Consider the following 23,893-nt stretch of genomic DNA (forward strand, 5'->3'; position numbering starts at 1 on the left):
ATATTTTAATTTATCCCACTTATTAAGGTTTTAGTAATTGTAATTTTGTTTCTATTCTATATGTTAATTTTTAGGTGGGTGTTCAGCTTTTGGGCATTCCTGTTTTGGAGGACACGGGAAGCGCTCAGAAAACTCACAGGTATATATTTAGTATTAATTTTTACACGGTAAATCGTGTCGCGGTCGTAGTTTGAATACAAGAGGTTCGAGAATTGCGCGCTTAACCATATGCTAACACTGTTCTGCGTTAGAGACAGAACTGAGCCTCATGTTGAAGTCCAGTAAACCCTTTTTAATTTGGCATTTATCAACTTTTAAGAAGAAAAAATATCGTTTTGCCAGTAACCGTACTCAGTACAGTTTAACGCTGTATATTTTTTTAAATTATAACAGGGAGAAAACGAGCAAGAGGCTCATCTGTTGTTAAGTGAAACCCACCGCTCATGGACACCCACATTGCCTAGAGGCTCGCAAGTGCATTGGCGCCCTTTTAAGAATTGGTGCGCTCTTTTCTTGAAGGACCCTAAGTAAAATTGGTTCGGAAATACAGCAGCTGGTGGAGCAGTGGTAGTGCAAAAACGCTCAGTTGTGGAACGACAGACGTCGAGGTGATACGGGTGTGATTTCGTATTCTGTCACGGATGCGGTAGATTAAAGACTCATAGTATACACTGAGTCGCCAATATTTATTTATGTACAAGTTTAAACTTAGTTACTGACAAAAAATAATAAACATTGAAACAAAGTAGTTATATATATTATACAAGAATATGCCTATGTATTTTACTAAAGTTAATATAACTTTAAGCTGTGTAAGTACTAAATATGCCAGTGTCTTAGTACGGCGTAGAACAAACACTTGCAAGTAAACAAGCAACTTAAGGTTTGACTTGTAGCGATCGCCATCGCCTCAAGTGTATGTGCTTAACAAGAATTGAATATTCAAGGAATATTGATTTTTAAAGTTTAATTAGTACATATTTGTCTGAAAATAAAGCAATATATAACATTTTCAGTTTCTTTCAATTATGTATATTTTTTAAGTGCAAATTCCAGCTGCCCACTGAAGTGTTTCCGAACCAATTCGACTTAGGGTCCTTCAAGAAAAGAGCGTACCAATTCTTATAAGGCCGGCAACGCACTCGCGAGTCCTCTGGCATTGAGAGTGTCCATGGGCGGCGGTATCACTTCATCAGGTCAGCCTCCTACTCGTTTGCCCAGTTCTATAAAAAAAATTGTGCCAAGTATTTTATTATTTTATATTGTAATATAATTAATAAAAGTTAGTAAGGTTCCAAAAACTAACACACGCTTATAAGAACTCAAATACAGAGTGTATTATACGCATACACACCCATTCACATACTCATACATTAACGCATACTTAAGGTACACAACTTTTGTTTGATTAGACCACTACCACCACCACTTGATTGATTGTACCACTAAGACTTATTTTTCTTGAAATAAAAATATACCATGTACCACGGAATAATTGTACCCTTAAAACAGGGGCTCCCAGTGTGGGGTCTAGCGTTAGTTCAATTTTGTCACAACCATATTTATGTAATGGATAAAGTTTTATTATTATTATTACAATACGATTCCATATTAATAACAAAATAACACGTACCATAGGAACATAAATTCTTCGTCATGCTACGATACTTGCTACGTCGTAGCGTACACTGTTCTACGTACGGGTCTAATAACCGATATTTTTCACTAGGCATCAAGCTCCGAAATAATGAGTGGTCGACAACTAGGACAGGAAGAGACTCCACCACACCCGGTCTACCCTCACTCTGGTTATGGAATCTTGCCTTCTGGTGACGACATCATACCGATCCGGGGTGGTGGTAAGTTTTGTTTCTGGTGATTACATATTTTTATCCATTGACGGATAGAAAAAATAGTACAATTTTTATGTCAATAGACTCTACTCAAGTAAGAAATTTATTTACGCGTTAATATTTCATTTCGTTTTATGTAAAAAAACGAAAAACATATTATATGTTATATCTACATCAGCAAACTACTAAACGCGATTTCCGAAAATAGGTAATCGATTACAGTCCAATGTAATATTTGGTTATTCTAAATATTTTCTAGGCTATATAGTCTGATATATTCAAATATGTAGCCCCAAAAATCTATACAATCAATTTCTGCGCATCATCATACTCTTTTAAAGGCAGCATTCAGAAATAGACAATCGTCTGCGTATTTGTATTTCTAATATTTCACGTTTTGTAGGTGTATACGAACGCGAAGACAACCCGAGAGATGTAATGAGAATGAAGCTTCGAAATATCGTTAAAAATTGGGTAAGAACAAAACAAAATTTGTCAACTTTATTGATTAATTTAATTTACCGCATAATGTACCTCACATTCAAGTTATATTTTAAGACATTACGGCATACGATGTTTTCCTTCACCGTACGAAAATAATAATTGCATCGAAAATAGAATCAATGAATTTAAAATCCGGGTTTTGAATGAGAACGAGTCTTGAAAATCGCACACTTTACCAATGCGCTAATAATGCTAATACATTTATGGAATGTGTGCAAAAATTATGTTCATATAAATTCTTACAATAATTTGTCAGTAATATTTGCGATTCGGGCCTTTTCGATTTCCAATTCACTTTCTATTACAACTATCAGTTTGTGCCCTTCACTATTATGGCATTACTGAACCCAGGATTTCGGTTCATAGTTTACCAATAAACCATGGACTTGGTGACCACAGGATTGGAATAATATAACATATATTAACTTCAATAGAAATAGGCTTTTGTAATGTTTACAAAGTCTTTGATTAATCGACCGTCAAGTATATGGAAATTCGGTATTTACCAATAATGAACCAACGCGTTCAATTCGGGGATTTCCGCATACACGACCAGGAAAGTACATGAAAATTTGCTAACCAATTCTATTTAGGAAACATCTTGCTTCGGGTATTTCAATAGTGTGTCCATATATGCGAGTATGGGATTAGTTTGAATAACATTTTGAAATTTTTGAAGTTATACTTCTTTAGGCGCGTTATGAAAAATTTATGAGAGTGAAATTTGACGATGCGCGCGCACCGTGACACAAAATTAACAGAATGAAGTTAGTGGCGCATGTTGGCACGCAAGCCGCCTCTGTTCACTGTGTATTTATATTTATAATATTTATCCACATGCTTTGAGTTTCTACATTTAAAACACGTGTTTTCATTATTATATTATTTCACAAGTGCGAATTTTATATGTGCGTCTGAATTATAATCAGAAGTGATTTAAATTGAATATTTAAATCAATAATAATTAATATTAGAAAATAATAATAAATAAAATATTAATAAATATTTATTTACTTAATTTTTCAAATGTTACTGAACATTATTGACTATAATGACTCCTTTTCCAGTCTTTGCTTATTTAATTGTAATTAATTATTTGCATGCAATCAAAAACTATTTTTAATAATGCCAAAGAAGTATAACTTCTTACGCGCGTACATAAGTACACGCACCCTTTTTTTTATCAGCACCTCGATCGAAGCTATGTTTTATTCAACTGACTTTGCAATTATGTTCTAGAATTCCAAATTAAGCCTTATTCAAATAAGTCTTAAGTAGTCAAGACTTAGCCCAAATTAATACCTTATGTCAAATCCAAAAAAGTTCATGTTGTGTACGTACAATATAGTAAGTACGGCGGTTATAATGTTATTTAATAATGATGTATGTTACAGATGGAAAACTTCAGACGATCACAACAGAATGATGATGGACTCTACATTGAAACTTTGTAAACTATCTTAATTTATTACCTATCATAGATTATATCAATTCGCTATGAACTGTCGTCAATTGTTTTATTTACCGATGCTAATTATGACTTCTTCAAAAATGAATTATTTTGTTAAATATTTCTATTTATGCAATCATATTTCACTCTTAAAGGCTGGGTTTTCAAATTCCTATTGTATATATTATTAAAATATGTTCCGTTTTTATATTACATAGATGACCTTGTTGTATATTTAAGGAACTCTTCAAAATATGTTTTGCAAAACGTAAGTTTACCATCATAATAACGTAGTGTAGATATTTTAACATAAAAATATTCTGTTTTATTAAATAAATTATTAGACTTTGAATGTTCTTTCATTTCCTATAGAAATACCATGTTAACTCGATTTCAATGCATTACATTTAAGTAATAAATAAAGGGTTAATTCGACTAAAAGTAGTCCGGAGAATGTCTTTAAAAGGTATTTAGTAACAATTTTCCTCAATTAACTTCGTTAGTACAGTCAGTAAACAATAATTGTATTAAACGAGACTAAATTATACTTAACTTCGTAGTATATTAAACTGGATCAAGTCTGATACTTGCAAATTTAAGTGAAATAAAGGCAAGATATAGTTAAATATAATTTAATATATTTAACTATAAATTCTTCCAACCAAACTTCATAAAATTAGATTGGGTTAATTTTTTTTTAAATTACATTATAATTTTTTAACTATTCAAGTTTGAAACTAGAAATGAGAAAGAATATATATATATTGATCTATTTAGCTCACAGCTTAAATACCAAATAATGGTATGCAACAACGGAAAACATATTTCAAACATTGGAGAACATGTTTACAATTATCTTTTGTCAGGAAACTCAAGTAATTTCAAGTTTTACACGCAGAATGAATTTGGAATCAATGTTATTTGGGCCCGGAACAACTTTGAAATAAGACAAAAATAACTGGCGTAATTTTAATTATGGGTTGGTTACATTTCTTTCATGTCATTTACATTTCGAATTCCAAAGTTAAGCCTTTGAAAATATTTGAAAGGTTTTTCACTTAATCGAAAATATTTTTGTGATTATGTTTAAGTTTGATTTTAGATGAATTGTAGGTCCGGTTATATATGTTGTTAGTGCCTATAGTAGTTAGTTAATTGTATTTTTTATTATGTAAGTTTGTTTTTCCTAATTAATTTTGTATGTTTGCTTTTTGTCTCGTCTGTAAATTTTATTCACTCTTGTCAATTTAGGGTCGCCTGTTAGGGCAGGAGTGTTTTTATAAATATAAAAAAATGTTTTTTCCATGAGCTGCGTGTTATAATATCTCCGAAGTAAATGATTACCTAAATACAGAAGATCCGTCGAAGCCGAATCATTTTTGGGAAAATTTTAAGGTGTTTTTTTTATCAGTTCCACATATTGCTTGGTCAAACGACGTTAAACGCTCACGGCAGTCACACGACGGTCAAAGTACGATGGGATGAAAAGCTACGGGTTAATTGCAAGTACGTAGCCGGTCTTTTTTTGCTTTTCTCTCTTCTCTGGAATTGTATAATGATTCGGAAACCTATAATGGCAGTTGGATCCATAAAGATGTGATGCCTGGGAAAAAAAAATACACATACTAAATCAAGCTCTAACCGTTAAATCACTGCCTCCATTTCATTATTCTGCACTGCAGCCTAAAAAAATCGGTGAAATAGTAATGTATCACGGTTCCTCAAACAACTAAGATAAGGTCGTATGAAAAGAGTGTTTAATAAAAGATCTATTTAAAAACCTCTCCCAGGCGTAACATAGTTTAAGTTGAAAAGTAATTAAAATTTCTTTTGATGGGGAAAATTGTTAAAGAGTTGTTAAGTAGCTGAAATAAAGATGAGAATAAATTCGAATGTCGATAAATATGTTTGCTGTGGTTTTGTTCCAAGTATTTTCAAACGGCTTACGTTTTGAACTTTAGAAAGTATTTGCAAATTATAAACATTATTTGGATACCTCATGTATATCATAAAGTTCTTAAAGTGATTGTTGATAATTTGCTAGGTTTGACTAGTATCACCCGTCTTTGGCTTGACTTTCATTTAAGGGACAACCTAAATAGGACTGGTTTTAAAGAATTCATCAAAAATGAATAAAAAAATTGCCTGAATTCATTTCACGCGTATTAATTAACACGATTTTAATAACAGACAGTCAGATAATTAAATTTCATTTAATTAACTGAAATCGAGCGTGAATTTTCGAGGTGCCCGTTTTTTTCAAGAGTTTATTTTGAAATCTAAAACTATAGGAACTGATATAAAGTAAACCTTTTATCAGTTCACTCGACGGCCAATTAAAAACGTTATCATATATTAACGTTCTTAATTGTCCGTTTATTAAAATAGTTAATTAATACGGACATAACGGACAATTAATTTTTTTTAAGGAAATAGCAAAAAGGATAGTCGACACCAGCTGGCAGCTACCTCGGATAAAGAATTAGTCTAGCTATTAAAAGGGGGAACGCTGCCAGTATCTTCGAAACCTTGCCTAAAAGGACTCCTTTTAATAACATATTTTAGTTATTATATTTTAAAGTTAATTATTGTTGTTATATTAATTTATGTTAGTTGTAGGTTTATGACATCTTCATATCGTTTAAATACTTTGACACATTCATATATTATGTTAATTAATTATTTCCATGCATTGTGTCATGTGCCTTTTTCAAAAGGTTAGTTTTCTGAGGGTACGAATAGTAATGGCGGTCGATGTAGCCTCCTAACGTAACAATCTCGCAGCCTGAGGCCAAAGTGGTTTTGGCAGTGACATCATTAACCTGTTTTTAAATTGTCCATGGTGATTAATATAATGGCTTTATAAAATAAAAAATAAAATATGTTATGGTTATTATGGAACATAAGATACAGGTATCACTTATTCCACGTCATTAAATTTGAATCGGTAGACATCCCTACTCATCGGCAAAGAAGACAGCCGAAAAGCCGGAGTAAAAAACTCTCGGTACTCTTTTAAAATCATCATACAAAATGACTATGGCAAATAACACTTATTTTAAAACAAATATCGCAAATTAATTAGAAGTAGCCCGTCTAGCACTAGTCCCAGGCCCTTTTATCAACTAGATAATCGTTAACTTTATAGTAAGCCTTTTTACACAGCTTTTCTTTAATATATTATATAGATATGATATGGCAGTCTGAGAAGAGATAGCGGAAGAGATCACTTGTTAGCGATAAGGCCGTCATTGGACCAATTTATGTTACCGGTTGTTATAAAATAGTGTTAGTAAATAAATAAATACAGTACTATTGTAACTAAACTTCGTTACAAAAGACTTTTACAATTAAAAGATATTATTATATAGCCTTGCCATTCCCATTTATTAGCGCTAACCTAACCTAAGAGCGAAATTAATTCCTCCCCCATTTAATGGGTCTCATGTATCAAGAATACCTCGGCACAAGCAATTATTTTAAAGTTAATTTACAATCTATATCAAATAAATTATATAGATTGCTGTCTGGCTTATGTCTATACTTTTTATTTATGTAATAGGAGGCAAACGGGCAGGAGGCTCATCTGATGTTAAGTGATACCGTCGCCCATGGACACTCACATAGCCAGAAGGCTCGCAAGTGCGTTGCCAGCCTTTTAAGACTTGGTAAGCTCTCTTCTTGAAGAATATTTAGACAGGAAATATTTATTATTACTAGTCAAATTAATCAGTTTTATTTGAAAGTTTTATATTTGCGCACTTTAATTACACTAAACCTCGTAATTATGTATAGCAATTGATTAAGTAGATTTGTGAGAAAAAAACGATTTTACGAATCCATACAATAATTGGTTAGTAAACATTTTTTAATATGAGTATAAGTTGTAAAAAAATAAGTTACATTATTTTTTCGCGGTCTAGTATTGTATGGCCTCATTTAGGGTAAAAACCTCCTCCATATTTTTCCATTTCTCTTTCTTTTTTTTCTCTGATTTTTCTCAATGCATTATTGTGACGTGACTTTTTTATTTTCATCATTTCCTGTTCTTCGTTTTTCGTATGTAATGGAGAGTGGTAGAATATTTGTTACTATTACTTAAATCAAATTAAAACCAGCTGTAATTATAACTCATGGAAGACATTTGAAAAAATAATTTCCTTATCAAACATCATCATTAGCATAATTTAACGATAAGACAATGGAAGAATAGTCCCTGCGTCTGCGTATTTTGTGTGTGTGTCTTATAAACAACGTTTTTTCACTCTTTGAAACTTATTGATCCATTTTATCAAACAAACCGATTTCAGGAATATGTCTGCAGTACTGTTGTAGTTATATGCAAGTCGTATTTTCCGGTTTTTACGAACCAACGAGGTAGCTGTAATAGGGAAATGAGGAACGATCGTCAGTTTCACTTATGTCTACGACTAGTTTTATATTCGCCTTGAATATATTATTCAAGAGTATACTGTTATAAGACTAAAGACCGCTATTACTACTATCATTATTTAGTTGTATGTAGTAAAGGAGAATCTAAAAAATAAAATAAATAAAAGGCGCGTCACAATAATTAAAATTATGCACATTATATGTAAGTTCCCTATCATCAAAAACAAGATAATTAGATCTGAACAATACATTGAGAAAAATCAGAGAATAATGAGGAATGGAAAAAAAATATGGAGGAGGTTTCATACAACTAATATATTAAGAAATGTTAACTAACCAATTTTTGTATGGATTCATTAAGAAAGCTCTAATAATATGTATGAATGTGTAAAAACAAATTATATATTATATAAACTGCATATGCAATGTTCTTGGGAACATCAGATACGTAAGATTTTAAAAATTATAACGATTTAAATTAAATTTATAATATGTATTTGTGGTGTAATATGTACGTTGCTTGGCCATTAAACCCAGATAATAAATCAATAAACAAAATATTGGTTTATTCTTCATTAATCTTTATTTTATATCTCCATAAACAATCTCAAAATAATGATCAAAATTACAAATAAATTAGGCATAATATTAGAAAGGCACTTTTGAAAATTACAAGTGAAAAACATTAAAAAAAATGAATTGCTTCAGGACAAGGACTTCATGGAGAGGAAACTCTATACTTACTTATTTTAAAATAGTTTTTACAATATTTTGTATACATTGATATATGTGAAAACCATGTACCTAGAACAAATAAAACTACTATACTAAAAATCTCTTTAACAACAAATAAATATCTTTGTCCTTGACGCGACAGACAGTCCCTTGTCCCTCACATAGTTCTGGAATGCGTGGCTGTGGCTTCCCAACAGAAAACCTTGGAGCACTGAAGTCACTCCATGAAGCCTGCGATGTGCCCAGAAAACGAAGTTTCTGGAAGGAGCTAGGGTGGCTTAAGCGAGCACGCACCACGGACCCAGTATGCGTCTAAGTGCGGAAACTGAGTTCATACATAGACTCCACAAAATTCATGAAGCTAGTTAAGTACTCATTGTTACTCCATATAGATTACGAAGTGTTTCGATCGATTTGGACTGTATCATTCGGTATGTATTCGAGATAACTATGTTTCAATTTGCATCCGTCCTTCTCACAAGGCTAGATTAACTAGATGTGCCCTTATATAGGTTTCATAGTATTAGGAATCAAACTAACACTGTAAATGGTATTAAGATTGATCTTTATATTTTATGGATCAAATTAAGAATAAGTCAGACAGAGAAAAGGTAACATAAAAAAACTTACAACTAAATTTTACTGTATATACCTGTTGGTTGGAGGGGTTCAGTGATTTCTTCAACATCACCAAATGGCCGGTTCACAGCGTAAGAGCTCAACGTAAGAGAATCACTTAAATAATGAAGATTGGAAAAGAGCGTACCAATTCTCAAAAGGCGCACTTGCTCTGCTGGCAATGTGAGAGTCTATGGGCGGCAGTATCATTCTGATAAGGTCCCTCCTTGTAGTTAATTGTTTATCAGAATGCCAAATCGTAAAATGGCTGCTTCACGACTGATTTGAGCGCGACCGCCGCTGCGAAAACCGCTGTGTGAGTTCGAAAAGTGAGTTACAGAATCGCAGGGCTGGTGAGCCCATTTGGCCAATTTACAAAAACAAAAGAAAGAAGTTAGTTTTTGTAAAGGCATTATAATGATATTTACCTAATAAACTACGAAAATCCGTTATTTATTACCGATTCTTTGAGGATAAATCTTCATATGAATTATAATTATAAATACGATCTAGTAGATTTATATTTTTGTAAACAGAATCGAATTTAACGAGAGGCGCCGCACTTTGCAATTTAAATGTCGACGCGTCGTGCACAGGAACTTCAATGAATCTAGTGTTTAGCGAGATTTTTTGATTAGTTTTTCTTTCAAACCTTTACTCTTAACTTTCAATACTTTTACTCTTAACTAACAAAACTGGAGTTATTATAGATTTTTAAACGTACTCTTTAATTGTTGAATAATAGCAATTTTGATGGGCGTAAATTTTTATTTCAGAGTGTCCACGGCTGTGTACTAATGGAATCTTTCGATGTCCGCAATTAGTACTTGTTACTACGGTGAAGGCAATTATCGTAAGAATACTGACAAAAAAGAAATAGCTGAGTTTATTTTCCATTCTTTTTTTAAAAGTTCCACGCTTAGTTATTAATACAAGAAGTGACTTGGAGATCACTTGTATATTGGAACTCACAGTAATTTGATTTTAAATAAAAATTGTGTTTGTGCAAGTCCAATTAGCCGTGACAATTATTAATGCCTTATAACTGCAAGTAATAATACTTCTATATGTTCGAATACAATTTAATATGTAAAACCTGAAAAAGGCTTTTGTATACAAGTCTATTTCCCATATTAACTAATAGCACAAAACAATAAGAACTATTGTTGACCGAATGCTTTCACTCAGTTCACCTTGTCTTTCTTATAAATTTGGGTCCAAGTGTAGAGCGCTAAATTAAATGAATCATTGAATTTGTCTACTTTTTGGGTTATCTATTGAAACATTTCTGTTACGCGTTCGGTACCGCTGGATTGACAGAGTGGAGGGGGCCATGCAGCTGGAGGCTAGCCTTGCGATTCTGTAACTCACTTTTCGAACTCACACAGCGGTTTTCGCATCGGCGGTCGCCCTCAAATCAGTCGTGAAGCAGTCATTTTATGATTAGGCATTCTGATAAGGTGGGAGCTTGTAGTTTATTGTTAGAAAACCGCTGTGAGAGTTCGAAAAGTGAGTTACAGAATCGCAAGGCTGCAATTGGCGGGAGGTCGCTCAGGACAGAAAGCGCTGGAAGTATGTCGTTTCGGAGAACACTTTTTGGGTCAGTGAGCCGGAGTTGGTGAGTTCCGCGTTAATACGGTCGCAGCGTGATGATATAGATGTTACCTTCCTCAAATAGATAACTTACCTTAAACTAGGTTTAATATTGTAAATAGTAACATTGTTAATAAACAAATGAGAATAAGTTGGTTCAATAATTATTTCATTTACAAAGATACGATCAATTGTGAATTGTAACCAATATTTATAAAGTTTGTCTTAAAGAAACAATATCATTTCGCTAATAATCAATTTCTATATCCTATTTCCATTTCCACATTACGAAGTTACACTTCTTCCACGCGGAGGGACTCCACGCACTATTTTTTTTATATTCTCTCTTTCCAGGCACTGTCAAATCCTGAACAATAAAAATACAGGTTGCGTATAATCATTAGTTACGCTTAGAATTTCGTAAAGCTCTCATGAATTAAGACCCTAGTTCTTCAATGTGTATGTGCAATTAGCCCTATCCTCTGGGAGGCGCAGGGAATGCTTTTAGTAAAACCTTCTTTATTAGCCCAAAATGCTGTTCTACATGTTAAACTGTTTTTGCCAGTACATTGTCGTAATGACTTTTAATGTTGGTTCACTCCAGAGTTTAGTTCAAAGATAAATTCATTTTATTTACTTTAATTATCGACTGTTTGCCATTTGTTTTTATAAAAATAATTTCATTTTGTCGCCCTTATCTGTCAGGTTGTGTTTATACTTTGGTAGAAAGAGATAGTACGACGCTTTAATTGACTGTTAAAAGAAATAGCAATTCTTTAAGTAAACAGGTAGTCATTCATCAGTCCTTCACAATAATAAAATTTTCATTACAATTACAAGTGAAAGAAAGAAAGGTGAAATTACATTTTGCGTTATGATTTAAACCCATGAAAGGAATAACATATTTTTCTCCGAATAAGTGTTTTTCGTGTAAATAGGGGATAAAATAACGCGTTATTAAGACCCATCCCTGAGAATTGCCAAGACAATGAAACATTTAGGCATTTAAAGATAAAAATTTCTATAAGAAAAATTATAAACATTAAAAATAATTATTTAAGTAATAGGAGGCAAACGGGCAGGAAGCTCACCTGATGTTAAGTGATACTCACCTTGCACTTACGAGCCTAAGTGCGTTACCGCCCTTTCAATAATTGGTACGGTCTGTTCTTGAACGACCCTAAGTCGAATTGGTTCGGAAATACTTCAGTGGGCAGCTGGTTCCACATAGTGGTGGTGCGCGGCAGAATTGCCTTAAGAAACGCTCATTTGTGAAACGACGGACGGAGGTGATAGGGATGGTATTTTATATTCTGCCTTGATATCCAATAATGAAACTCAGCTGCAGGTATTAGTCCGAACTACTCCTCTGAACACTCTCCATGGTACATGCGGTAGAAGATGCTGAGAGGCCCTATATCTCTACGCAATGCCAAGGGATCAAGCCGCACGGAATGTGACTCGTTGCTGACGATTCTAATCGCTCCACTAAAATGAAATGCCAGGGTATGTGTGAATTGCTTTTATTTTACAGATTTACTAAACACCAACAGTAACGTTTTAACCACATCTTAGAACTATTATATAAATTGTCAGAAAAGGAATATGCTTGTTTTTAGTATTAAAAGTTTTAGTAGAATATGATACATATAAAATCGATACTATACATATGCGGGAAAGATGCGGCAGGTTTTCAATAAGTTACATATTAAGTTCATTTTAGTCTTCCTTTAAAAAATATACAGTTTTAATTAATACAAATTATCTAATAAACTAATTAAACTTATGACCTCGAACTAAATTGGCATTTATTGTGTTTTATTGAATCATTCATCAGTAATAAATAATTAATTATTGAATATACATGAAATGTATTGGTGGTGTAATTAAAAAAAATATTCTTATAGAAATATGAATTAAAATTTTAAAGGCCATAAACGATACGGCCACGAACGATAACTTTCTGTATGGAAACCTTGTACAGCGCTCCGCGGGCGTATTTGGAACTATATAGAAGTATCCTCTATCTCTATGTTTATACCATAGGAGGCAATGTGATTGTTAAGGGTTTTAAAAAATTTATTAAAATTATTTAGAATTTGAATTTCAGTTCTTCATTATATGTCTTGGAATATTTACGTTTTTATTTTTAATTACTAGGACATTCTTAACTGTATTGTTAAGAATGTCCTAGTAATTTCTTCGTTAAACCCTTCAATTTTTTTAATAATAAAAAATTATGTTTGTTACATTCATAAGAATTTTAGTAAAGCTAAGGTAGGGAAAAAATGGTTGGAAAACACGGCTCTATCTAGTTCTGTTTGAAAATGAACTTTTTCGTATGTAATATGTCTATGTACGCTGGTATCAGCTGTCATTGTCATTATAATTTAATAACATCAAATCAAATTAGTTCAAATCTATTCTGTGGTTTATTTGATTTGCTACGTAACGTAACGTTAATAAACATAAATAACATAAAAACATAACATAATATTTGTAAGAATCTGCCGCATCCACATACTATAAAATCGATCTACTTTACATATTAAAAATTCAATTTTACTTAGACAGGTACAATTTGCGCGTTCATTTATGAGTGGCACATTTACTTAGGCCATATATTACAAATAGTCAATTGCAACCCAGCCTTACAATTGACAGTTATCGAAGTTAATACTAGAGTATTAAATAAAATGTGTAAGGGCGTGTCAGTCGTTTTGTTTAATTTTCTTCTGAAGCAACTCGCTGAAAAAAATACATTTTGAGTTATTTTTATAAAAGCACGATGGTATGTATGAATGATGTTTTTGTGACCACGCACGCTGTAAAGCACGCGAAACGTCGGATAAATTTAAAATTATGTTAAATAATTGTAAATTTATAATAATACATAACTTTAATCCGGTTAAAAAGTTTTTTTTCTTTAAATGATGTTTTTATTAAGAAGCAGACAAACCCCGTATTTAATAAAAATAAATAAAATCAGAAAGCTCGTGAGTCTGCAAGCTTTTATAAGCTCGATAAGCTCATTTCTTAAAGGAGTTTTAATAATATTAGGTTGGTAATAAAAGAAAGACTCCATACAAAAGTAGTTCGCAGAAAAAAGTGCTGTATGCTAAGGGCTTTATGCTAATTTAGCACGCACTGAACAAACGTTAAATAATTTATTAATAATTAAATATCCATACCATTAACTGCCATAGTTTTAACTTCGATAGTAAATCGTCATCCAACATTGGTTTGGCTTCCGGTAACTTTGATGCAAAATCAAGAGGTACTTCTTCACTATCCCTCCTGAAAGTATAGTTAAAAATATATTAGGGAATAGCATTTCATTTTTATGCCAATAGCATTACAATGAAAACTTTGGCTATATTTTATTGTGATTATTTTAAGAACGACTAAAATGTTATGTTATCTAGAATATTATTCTCATGTAAGTGACATGTTTTGTCTTTTTTGAGAAATAAAGTAAACCTAACTTTACTAAATATATTAAACTGCTATCTATCTTCTACTCAAGTTTATTTTGATTATTATTTTTGTCTTTAGCGCCATCTGTGTATCTTACTACAAACTACGATAGCACAAAAATTCGAATAACTTACTCGAGGCGGTGGGCGTTCGGTGCATTGTTTTCAAAAACCACTCGATAGATGTCACTTGAATCTTCCTTTTTATTTTCGGAGCTTTGGTCGTGGTTCTGTAAATTAAAAATAAAATTATAGTTTTGGTAAGTTAAAAATATTTATAGAACATATAGATTGAGAGTCATTGGTACATATCGTACTCAGGGCATTTTGAGTTGTCTTTTGTTTAAAATATTTATACATAGTTTTGTTTAATAAGGTAACAAAAATATCCTACCATAACATTATTTGCAGCAATTTGCCGAAGCATTTTCGTGATGTACCAATCTGGGGGTGTTGCTGGGGCTGTCGCCGGTGGTTTTCCGGATCGCTTGCCGTGAGCTGAAATTAGAAATTAAGTGTATTAATTATATTTATAAATGAGGATCTACTCAAAATTGTGCATTGCTATTATCAAACTGATACAAGAGTGATCAGAACAAGTACTTTGTAGATTTTATAATAATTTATATAATATGCATATTATAATATATTTATTTAGAAGTGTTATGACAATATTAACTTAAATGCGCCATCTTAGTCAAAGTCAAAGATAGTCTTATAGAGTACACCAGTTAAAAGCCGCGCCGGTCGCCGTTTCAAAATATAATTTGGATTAAGCTACGATTTCCGCATTAAAAAGGTAATCCCCTTCCATTTTCTATTGGTATTAGAATGAAACAATAAATGGCTTAAATAAAGTTTGGAAAAGGTTTATTGTACAAGGTATAATAAATATTTTTTTAATATATAGAAACAAATATAAATACATATTTTTTATATAGATAACTACACATTTCGAGATATTCACTTTACGAGCCCTGAAGATGCGATGAGTGAATTAAAAATACCGTAGAAGGATCATCTAAGGATGGGATTAGTGTTTTGCTTTTGCATCGTACGCGCGGAAAACTTCGTTTCTAACATTATAAACATAAATTTTATTAATTGAATTAAGCGTAAGTTGTTTTCTAAAAACTGTGACAACCATTTTTTCACTGAATTTTCTGTGAGCTATATCGATTTTTATCTTTCAGATTAAGGTATTATAATGATAAATATGTACGTGACGGTGACGGGAACTTTAGAATAATAATTATAATGTCTCTTCTATTTAATTAGATCTTCCGTTAAGCTTTTTTTTTAAAAAGGGTTCACGTTCAAAATCGTGTTTTATATTTCGTAAACATTTTGGCCTACCAACGTGTTAATGAATAAGTTTATGGTCTGACAAACATAGGACCTTGTGGTTGCCTTGCACCCAACGATGATTTTGAGTGACGAGAAAAGGAGACTCAGAAAGAGAAGGTTTTACTCGTGTCGTGGCACAATGCCAGTTATATTATTTTCTGTCCTAGCCGCCCGTCATTCATAAGCAATATCTTGATCCGTATCGCAAGGTGACGTTATTACGTAATTGTTACCATGGCAACCTGTTTGTTAAAATTCTTGCACCCACAATGTCATTAGAAACGATTTAACCTGTTTTATAATAGGATTACAGGCTGTTTTTAATTCATTAGGCTCAGTATTAATATTCATACGACATGTTTAGGCGGGAACACCGTGTTACTGATGAGTTGAAACCTCCGCCATTTTGTTTAATATGATATTAATCATTCTAAAAATAAGAGGTTATATTTTAGGATGTCATTTTTATTTCAAATTAATTAGACGATTATATATGCATTACATAAAAACATGCACAGGCTCCTGATATAATCTGTTGTTATTTATCTAATAAATATAATTGACGTTTATTGAGATCATCGTTATATGATTGTTCAGGAAACTATATATAAATAGAATAAAAAAGAAATAAGTCATTCCGGCAGCTGAAAGCCAGAAAATGGCGAAAAGTGGCACAGGTAGTGGAAGTTTCTCGTTTAAGAGGTCAATACACATTTCATTCATAGGGAGAGTGAATCTTATTCAAATTCGTAGAAAAAGTTGGTCACTTTTAGTTATTGGTAAGAATAGAATCTCATCGGCTCACCTGAAACTTGCACGGGTCCATTTCGACATATCACTTTAGTAAAATATTGCGGATGATAATAATGTAATCTGATCGGCTAAGGTTGATATGGGCGCTCCAACGAATAGCCCTTCTCTTAGGACTGTCAAACGTTGGATCAACTACACCGGTGCGTGCTACCGAAATATTTTGCAACTTTGCGAGAAAATGAGAGTAGGCTTGTGAATGAATATTAAACTACCCGCCTATCATTGCAATTACAGAAAAAGTCCATTTGTATAAAAATCTGTAGAGATTGCATTTGTATTACTTTCACATTTATTTAAATATAATGAAACATATCGCCTTTGAATGCATTTAACGGACTGTTTCGGAACCTGCTTTGATCCAAAAATAATTATTCAGAAACATTGATCATTTAACGTTTAGAATATATGATAAACTGCATTAAATTTGATTTTGTTTCAGGAGATAAACCCACTAATAACGTAATCTGTAAAATACAACTAATATAAATGTTAAAATGCATACATTTTATAAATACCCCGTACTATTAGGTCTCTTTTGAATGAAAATAAAAGCCTTTACCTACCTAAATGAGATTATAGTTTCATACAAGAATATGAAATTCATACATAAATGTAACAGTTTTGAAATATATTACGTAGAAAAAATACATTCCATAATGTACGTGGCTTCTTAGGAAGTGGTCCCGGTAGAATGCGACAGCGACCCCGGAGCCTCTGTACCGAGGCTTTGTCGGAACTACTCGAGGTGGTTTTAGTGGGTACTGCTCACCCAGTCTCTGAATAGCAGAGATTTTAAAGTACTCATCATACGAGTATATATTAGATGTACAATAATATCTTTATCGTGTTTCCAAATTAGTTATAATTTTTGCCGTGACACGAATTTTTAATCATTTTATTAACGTTTTGATAAAGGTTAAGTTTTTTTAGTCGATTTAGGAAATTAACTTGACATATATAAAAAAATATCGCTACAATACACAGTTTTGGCCTAATACATTATTTCATCATGTATTAAGCCAAATATTATTAGTATTAAATATTATTAGTCTTTTGTGCCTTAGACGAGTTGTCGATTTTTGAGCCTTAGATAGCGTTGGTTTTCTCACGAAGTTTTCCTTTACTGTATTAGCAAGAATTGTGCAAATATGTAGAAAGTTCTATGTTAACTCAGGGGTTTTAAAACACGACCTCAGGACTGATAGTCTCGCGCTTACCCATTTAGCCAAGACTTGACCTCACACAATCTTTTTCAGCATAGTACGTTTTTGATTTACAGGCAAAAAGAGAGAGTAGTAGAATGACATTTAAGTACACAATTACCTATTAACATTTGTAAGCATTTGTATCACGGAAAGTAACTAACCAAAGTAACTAGTCGTGAAGCTCCGAAAAATTATTTGATAAATCCAATTTCCGGTTTATTACCTCTTAAATTTAATTCGTAACTAGCGACCGCGTTATCGTAATATTCCAAACAATTTACACAAAACCTTAACAAGTTATACACTTAAACCGTCCTCATGAATTTCTTAATTTGTTGGCGATAACTGATAATCTTAGTTGTTTTTGAGTTTATAACGAATAGGCCGGCGTAGCGGACTTTGTTTTATAATACACTAACTGCCCCCGCGAACTTCTTTTCTCCTCAATGCCTAGCCTACCTTTTTAGTACATACCAACATGGAACATTTTGCAATGCTACCCCAGAGACTGTTCGGTTTTCCGGAATTAATTTTTTTTAAGGGTTTTCTGTGATTTATCTCTATATAAACCTCAGAGTTCAAGTTATAAGTTGTTAACTAACAAATAAGAAATAGGGGTTGATCGTAGAGGGTAGATGAAAAATAAGGGTATCATAAAAATATAAAAACCAAATGTATTGTCTAAAAAATAAAGTAGGGGTTTGAAAGATAGATAGAAGCTCATTCTCAGACTTACTGAATATGCATAAAAAATTTCATAAGAATCGGTCGAGCCGTTTCGGAGGAGTATGGGAACGAACATTGTGACACGAGAATTTTAAATATATAGAGAATAAATTTATGAAAGCTAGGTCGACATCTAAGTTCAGCGTACGTTACTCAGCTCTATCATATCTATGATCTCATTGCTTAAGCAAGGTTCTACTCACGGCTGTTACAACCTAGCGACGTTTCTTTCTATATGCACATTTAACACTGGCTCATATGGTGAGTCGGGCACAGCAGGCTGGCCTATTTACCAATTAAAAAGATCACGAAATATCACAGAAAAATAGTTTTTTTATTAAATCAGATAATTATACTATCCACATAAGATTTGCTTTAGAATTTGGTTAATGATAAGGATCGTTGTTAGTTCCGGCTTCAAGCATTGTACACACAATGGTACTTCCTCTTAATTAGCCGTACTACATCATAGCAGTTGTAGAATAATAGCTTGGTATCATGTGTGGCGTAATAATGTCGTCTCTATAAACGTATGCACATACCAAATTCCAAAAATCTTTCAGTGCATTGAAATTTCGTTGGCGTCATGTGCCAGGTCTGTGTGGTAGAAAAAAAATAGGAAAAGCATAGGTAGAAGCTTGTATATGTAGACCAGTTGTAGGAAGGAGTCACAACTGTAATGTACAACAAGGAGATAGACTTGCTAATTTCAACAAGATCATTAGAAATAATAGTCGCCAAGTGTAAAGCACCAAAGCGATATTATGCCGTATAAACATTAATGAAATAGGTACAAAAATAAAATAATCTAATATATAAAATTCTCGTGTCGCGGTGTTTGTAGTTAAACTCCTCTGAAACGGCTTGACCGATTCTCATGAAATTTTGTGTGCAGATTGGGTATGTCTAAGAATCGGACAACATCTATTTTTCATCCCCCTAAATGTTAAGGGTAGTCCACCCCTAATTTTTGTTTTTTAATTTTTAGATAATTTTTATTCTATTTTATGATACAGCATTAAAAAATACATACAACCCCTAATTTTCACCCCTCTACGATCAACCCAATTTTGTATTATAAATGATATACATGGCAAAACGACGTTTGCCAGCTGGTAATATTATAAGTTTTCTTAACCTATATAATTGTTATTAGATTATTTAAAATAGGTCTAAAGCTACTTCTTATTACACATCTATCTGATTGAATTTATAATTGCAAGCGAGTTGCTTCACAATGCATTGGAGATTTGAACGTGGGAGAAACGGAAACAATCGAAAAAGGTTGAAAATGAGAGGTAATCATCAGTTTTGTACAATGTACAAGTTGCTAATGTTCATTTGGAAAGTAAAACCAAATCGAAAAAACCTGTATATTTCCTTAGAATTATTAAAACACACTGATCATATTTGGGCTTTTAGCTTTAATAAATACTTTCTTAAATTTAGATACATATTAATATTTTCCAAATCTACAGCATCGTAAACTTGGCGTTGAATGTTTTTACTACTTTTAATATATTTTGTAGATTAAACATCTAAATCGCGCAGTTAATAAAAGAGAAAACATATAAAAATTAGTATCCTAGACGCCGAAACTTTATTACATAAAGTAAGGCAATTTTAAGAATACTTTGGTATTCTCTGAAGAAAATCAACATGGTTTTGCTAGCATATATAACTTTGTAGAGCAGTGTTGGCCGTGCCGTAGTAGTAGGTTCGATACCCGGCTGTGCACCAATGGATTTTTCTATGTGCGCATTTAACATTTGCTCGAACGGTAAAGGAAAACATCGTGAGGAAACCGACATGTCTTAGATCCAAAAAGTCGACGGCGTGTGTCAGGCACTGGAGGCTGTCCACCTACTTGCCTATTAGATTTAAAAATGATCATGAAACAGATTCAGAAATCTGAGGCCAAGACCTAAAAAGGTTGTAGCGCCACTGATTTATTTTTTTATATATAGCCTACTATAACTGTATACAGTTATGTATAGTAATACAACATGTAATGCAAAAGATGACATATATAATATACATACACAACATACACATTTGGCCTGCGCCCAATCAGGTTTTCCCCTACAAGAAGTATGGGAATGTGCAGGTGTCGTTGACATAAGGATTTACAGGCAGCTCATCATCGATAAGCGATCTTTGATAACTCTACGATCTATCGTCGCCATGAGCTTAATATGACACTGCAATTTCATAATGACAATTATTACGTGTTATCTGTGACGTATTAGGACTAATTTATGTGTGCTTTTAATAAAAGATAAATCAGTTGCGCTAAAACCTTTTTAGGCCTCAGATTTATGTATCTGTTTCATAATCATTTGTTAATGTAATTGGCAAGTAGGTGATCAGCCTCCTGTGTACATGTCGTCGACTTTTAGGTCTAAGGGTTTTCCTTGTTTACACGATGTTTTCCTTCGCCGTTCGAGCGAATGTTAAATGCGCACATAGAAAGAAAGTCATTTGGTGCACAGTCAGGGATCGAACCTACGACCTCAGGGATGAGAGTCGCACGCTCTAGGCCAACATACGTAAATAATTATAACAACTATACGAACCTATATCGCCCTTGGTCGTGGATTGTAAATGTTCCTTTAGATTTCTTAATAAGCATTATTATATGTTTTCAATACCATATTATCGTTTTAAAATATATTTTATCGGATTGTAACTAAATAATTATTAACATTTTTTGTGATAAACTTCTCACTCGTAACGTCATACTTAAATCTGTTGGTATTAGATATTCTACTTGTTATTGTATTATGAAATATAAATAAATAGTAAAACATTACATAGTGTCTTCCAGTTATAAACTAGTAAATGTACTTACCTCCCCAACATGAATGCCCGTAGCTTAAGCAGGACCCTGGAATTAAAAATTAAAAGGTATTATTTTGTTGTAGATAATAATAATAACATATATGTAAGACAAATATATTTTTCAGAAGTCTTTGATGAAATTTAAAATAAATATAAATGTATATTATATACATAAACTTATAATTTAAAATATGTTTGTTATGAGACATTAATTTATGTTGCAATGGATGAATTCCTGTATTACGAAACTCATGTCGCACATCTCGAGGACGGACGGATGTGTCTAAAATATGTTATCTTCTGCTATTCTGTATTACTTTCACCTGCCCTAACCCAGTTTGTTCTTTTTATGGAATATTCACTAAATATTAAAAGGACTATCGAAATCCCAACAACCACCAAAGGGTTGAAGATATAATTTATACTTTCTAGAAAAAATTGTAATCAATTTTATTTATTTATATAATATATATATTATATTTTTTTTTAATATTGCGGTTTTTTCGTACTTTTTCACGAACTGAACCCGAACCATATAATGTTTTCCTATAAAACACATAACACCGATTATGTGAGGCCCAGAAAGGAAAAAGAACATAATATCACCTTTAAAATGTTATACTTGAGTTACTATGAAAAATCAGGTTTTAATACTAAAGCAAATCTATTATACCCCTACTTTATACTGAGTAGGTGAATATTATGATGCACTCCGTTCATATTAGCCCATAAACGCATCACGTGCATTACGGGAGTGGCTACGATCTAATAAGACACTAACTTGCCCCATTGCCTTGTTGTAAACCTAAGATGGTTAAATTAAAGGTTCTTTTAAAGGGAAACATTACTTGTAAGATTCTACACAGATGATGTTGCGTAGTGAAAATGTTTCGTAAATATAAAAAAATTACGGTTTAGTAACAATAGGGTATTGTTTCATTAAAAATTGTTTTGATTTACCAATAAATAAGATTTTTAAACTTCGAGGGAATTAATGAGTATTTCCCGTTCTTAAAAAAATATACCAATCTCTAATATACGTATACAATGTTATATATAGCTGGTTTCTAGTATTTTGTCAAATTAGGATAAATAGCGCTTTAGGGTTAAATTCGTGATAGTTATTAAAAACGTGAATACATGGAAAGTTCGTGTTGGTATTATAACTCCGTTGTATGTACACTAGTAGGTAATGACTTCATTTCAAGCCAAACATTTACTTCCAAAAAGGAGGTTTCATTTCATCGAAATTTTCTGTATAAATCTGATGAGGATTTAATAATAAGAACCTACACAGAAATAGTGAATTCTTTAAACTGTAGGATTTTATAGAGGCCCATGCTTCCAAAAAGCTAATTTTAGTAAGTATCTGATGATGATGATGAAGAGAACTAAGCTATCTTTTTACATAATTCAAAATGTATTTTCAATGAAATCGGTGTTATTTCTTAAAATGGCTTTATTATTAGTATACAATGCTTATTGTTGAAGGTTGGTAACATTAGTAAGTATTATTACGGCCTCCGATAGCATATTCATTACATATGTTACAATATATAACTTCGAATACATCGACGTCGAGATTAGAAATAAATTTGTACCGTATATTTAAAATATATAGGAAAAGCATGCATCAATGATTAACAATTTTAATATATGATAAGTAGGTACTTTCAGTTCCCTATCTGATGATAAATAGGAACATTTTCAATAGAACAGTTGGTGTTTAATGTCCTTTATCGCGTTATTTACGAGGAATTAACCTTGACAATGCACTTCGATGAAAAGCCTGAGAGCTTATTAAATTTTCCCAGAAACGGGTGCAAGCAAGGCTACCAATTTCCGTGAAAACATTACACTATTTAATAAAAATGCAAACGCATGCATATTTCTAATTGCCTGATCGTTGCATGATAATACTTACAAGCGAAAATTTCAAATGCAGTGTAATTAATCAATAGAGGTAGCATTCTACTGTGCAATAAGCCCATGCAATTACTGTGCTGTCTCTGGCTCTGAAGTATACTGAGTGATCTACATTTAGTTCGTAATTAGCATATGAAATAATAATTATATAAATATTAAAAACACACTTGAAAATGTTTCATACAACTGTTAATACTTTGCCAAACGCATGCTACAACATAAAAATCGACGTGAAAGTAATTGAACAACAGTTTTTAATGAACATATATTAAGGAAAAAATTAACCAAGTTAAATTCAGCACAGTTATCGCAACATACCTCCGCGCTGGCTTCTCCATCCGTTGACTTTTTGGAATAGATTTGAAGACTTGCTACCTCTACTGTTAATTCTTTGCTCTGTGGATCAAAATTATT

General features: G+C 32.4%; 2 protein-coding genes across 2 annotated transcripts in view; one reads left to right on the top strand and one right to left on the bottom strand.

The window, feature by feature from the left end:
* Positions 1–4,102, top strand: part of LOC125049672 (neuropeptide CCHamide-2) — a 30,485-nt gene extending 26,383 nt beyond the window's left edge. Inside the window, exons 3-6 of the mRNA XM_047649078.1 lie at positions 75–139; positions 1,730–1,859; positions 2,257–2,327; positions 3,752–4,102. Coding sequence (XP_047505034.1) covers positions 75–139; positions 1,730–1,859; positions 2,257–2,327; positions 3,752–3,811 — 326 coding nt within the window. The 3' untranslated portion in view covers positions 3,812–4,102. The remainder of the gene's footprint in view (positions 1–74; positions 140–1,729; positions 1,860–2,256; positions 2,328–3,751) is intronic.
* A 9,300-nt stretch (positions 4,103–13,402) lies between these two features.
* LOC125049932 overlaps positions 13,403–23,893 on the bottom strand; it is a 29,361-nt gene continuing 18,870 nt past the window's right edge. Inside the window, exons 3-8 of the mRNA XM_047649472.1 lie at positions 23,798–23,875; positions 21,564–21,599; positions 15,016–15,119; positions 14,757–14,851; positions 14,337–14,442; positions 13,403–13,893 (exon numbers count right to left, since the gene is read on the bottom strand). Of these exons, the coding sequence (XP_047505428.1) occupies positions 13,870–13,893; positions 14,337–14,442; positions 14,757–14,851; positions 15,016–15,119; positions 21,564–21,599; positions 23,798–23,875 (443 nt within the window). The 3' untranslated portion in view covers positions 13,403–13,869. The remainder of the gene's footprint in view (positions 13,894–14,336; positions 14,443–14,756; positions 14,852–15,015; positions 15,120–21,563; positions 21,600–23,797; positions 23,876–23,893) is intronic.

This window comes from Pieris napi, chromosome 5 (genome assembly GCF_905475465.1).
Source record: "Pieris napi chromosome 5, ilPieNapi1.2, whole genome shotgun sequence".
NCBI classification, from domain to species: domain Eukaryota; kingdom Metazoa; phylum Arthropoda; class Insecta; order Lepidoptera; family Pieridae; genus Pieris; species Pieris napi.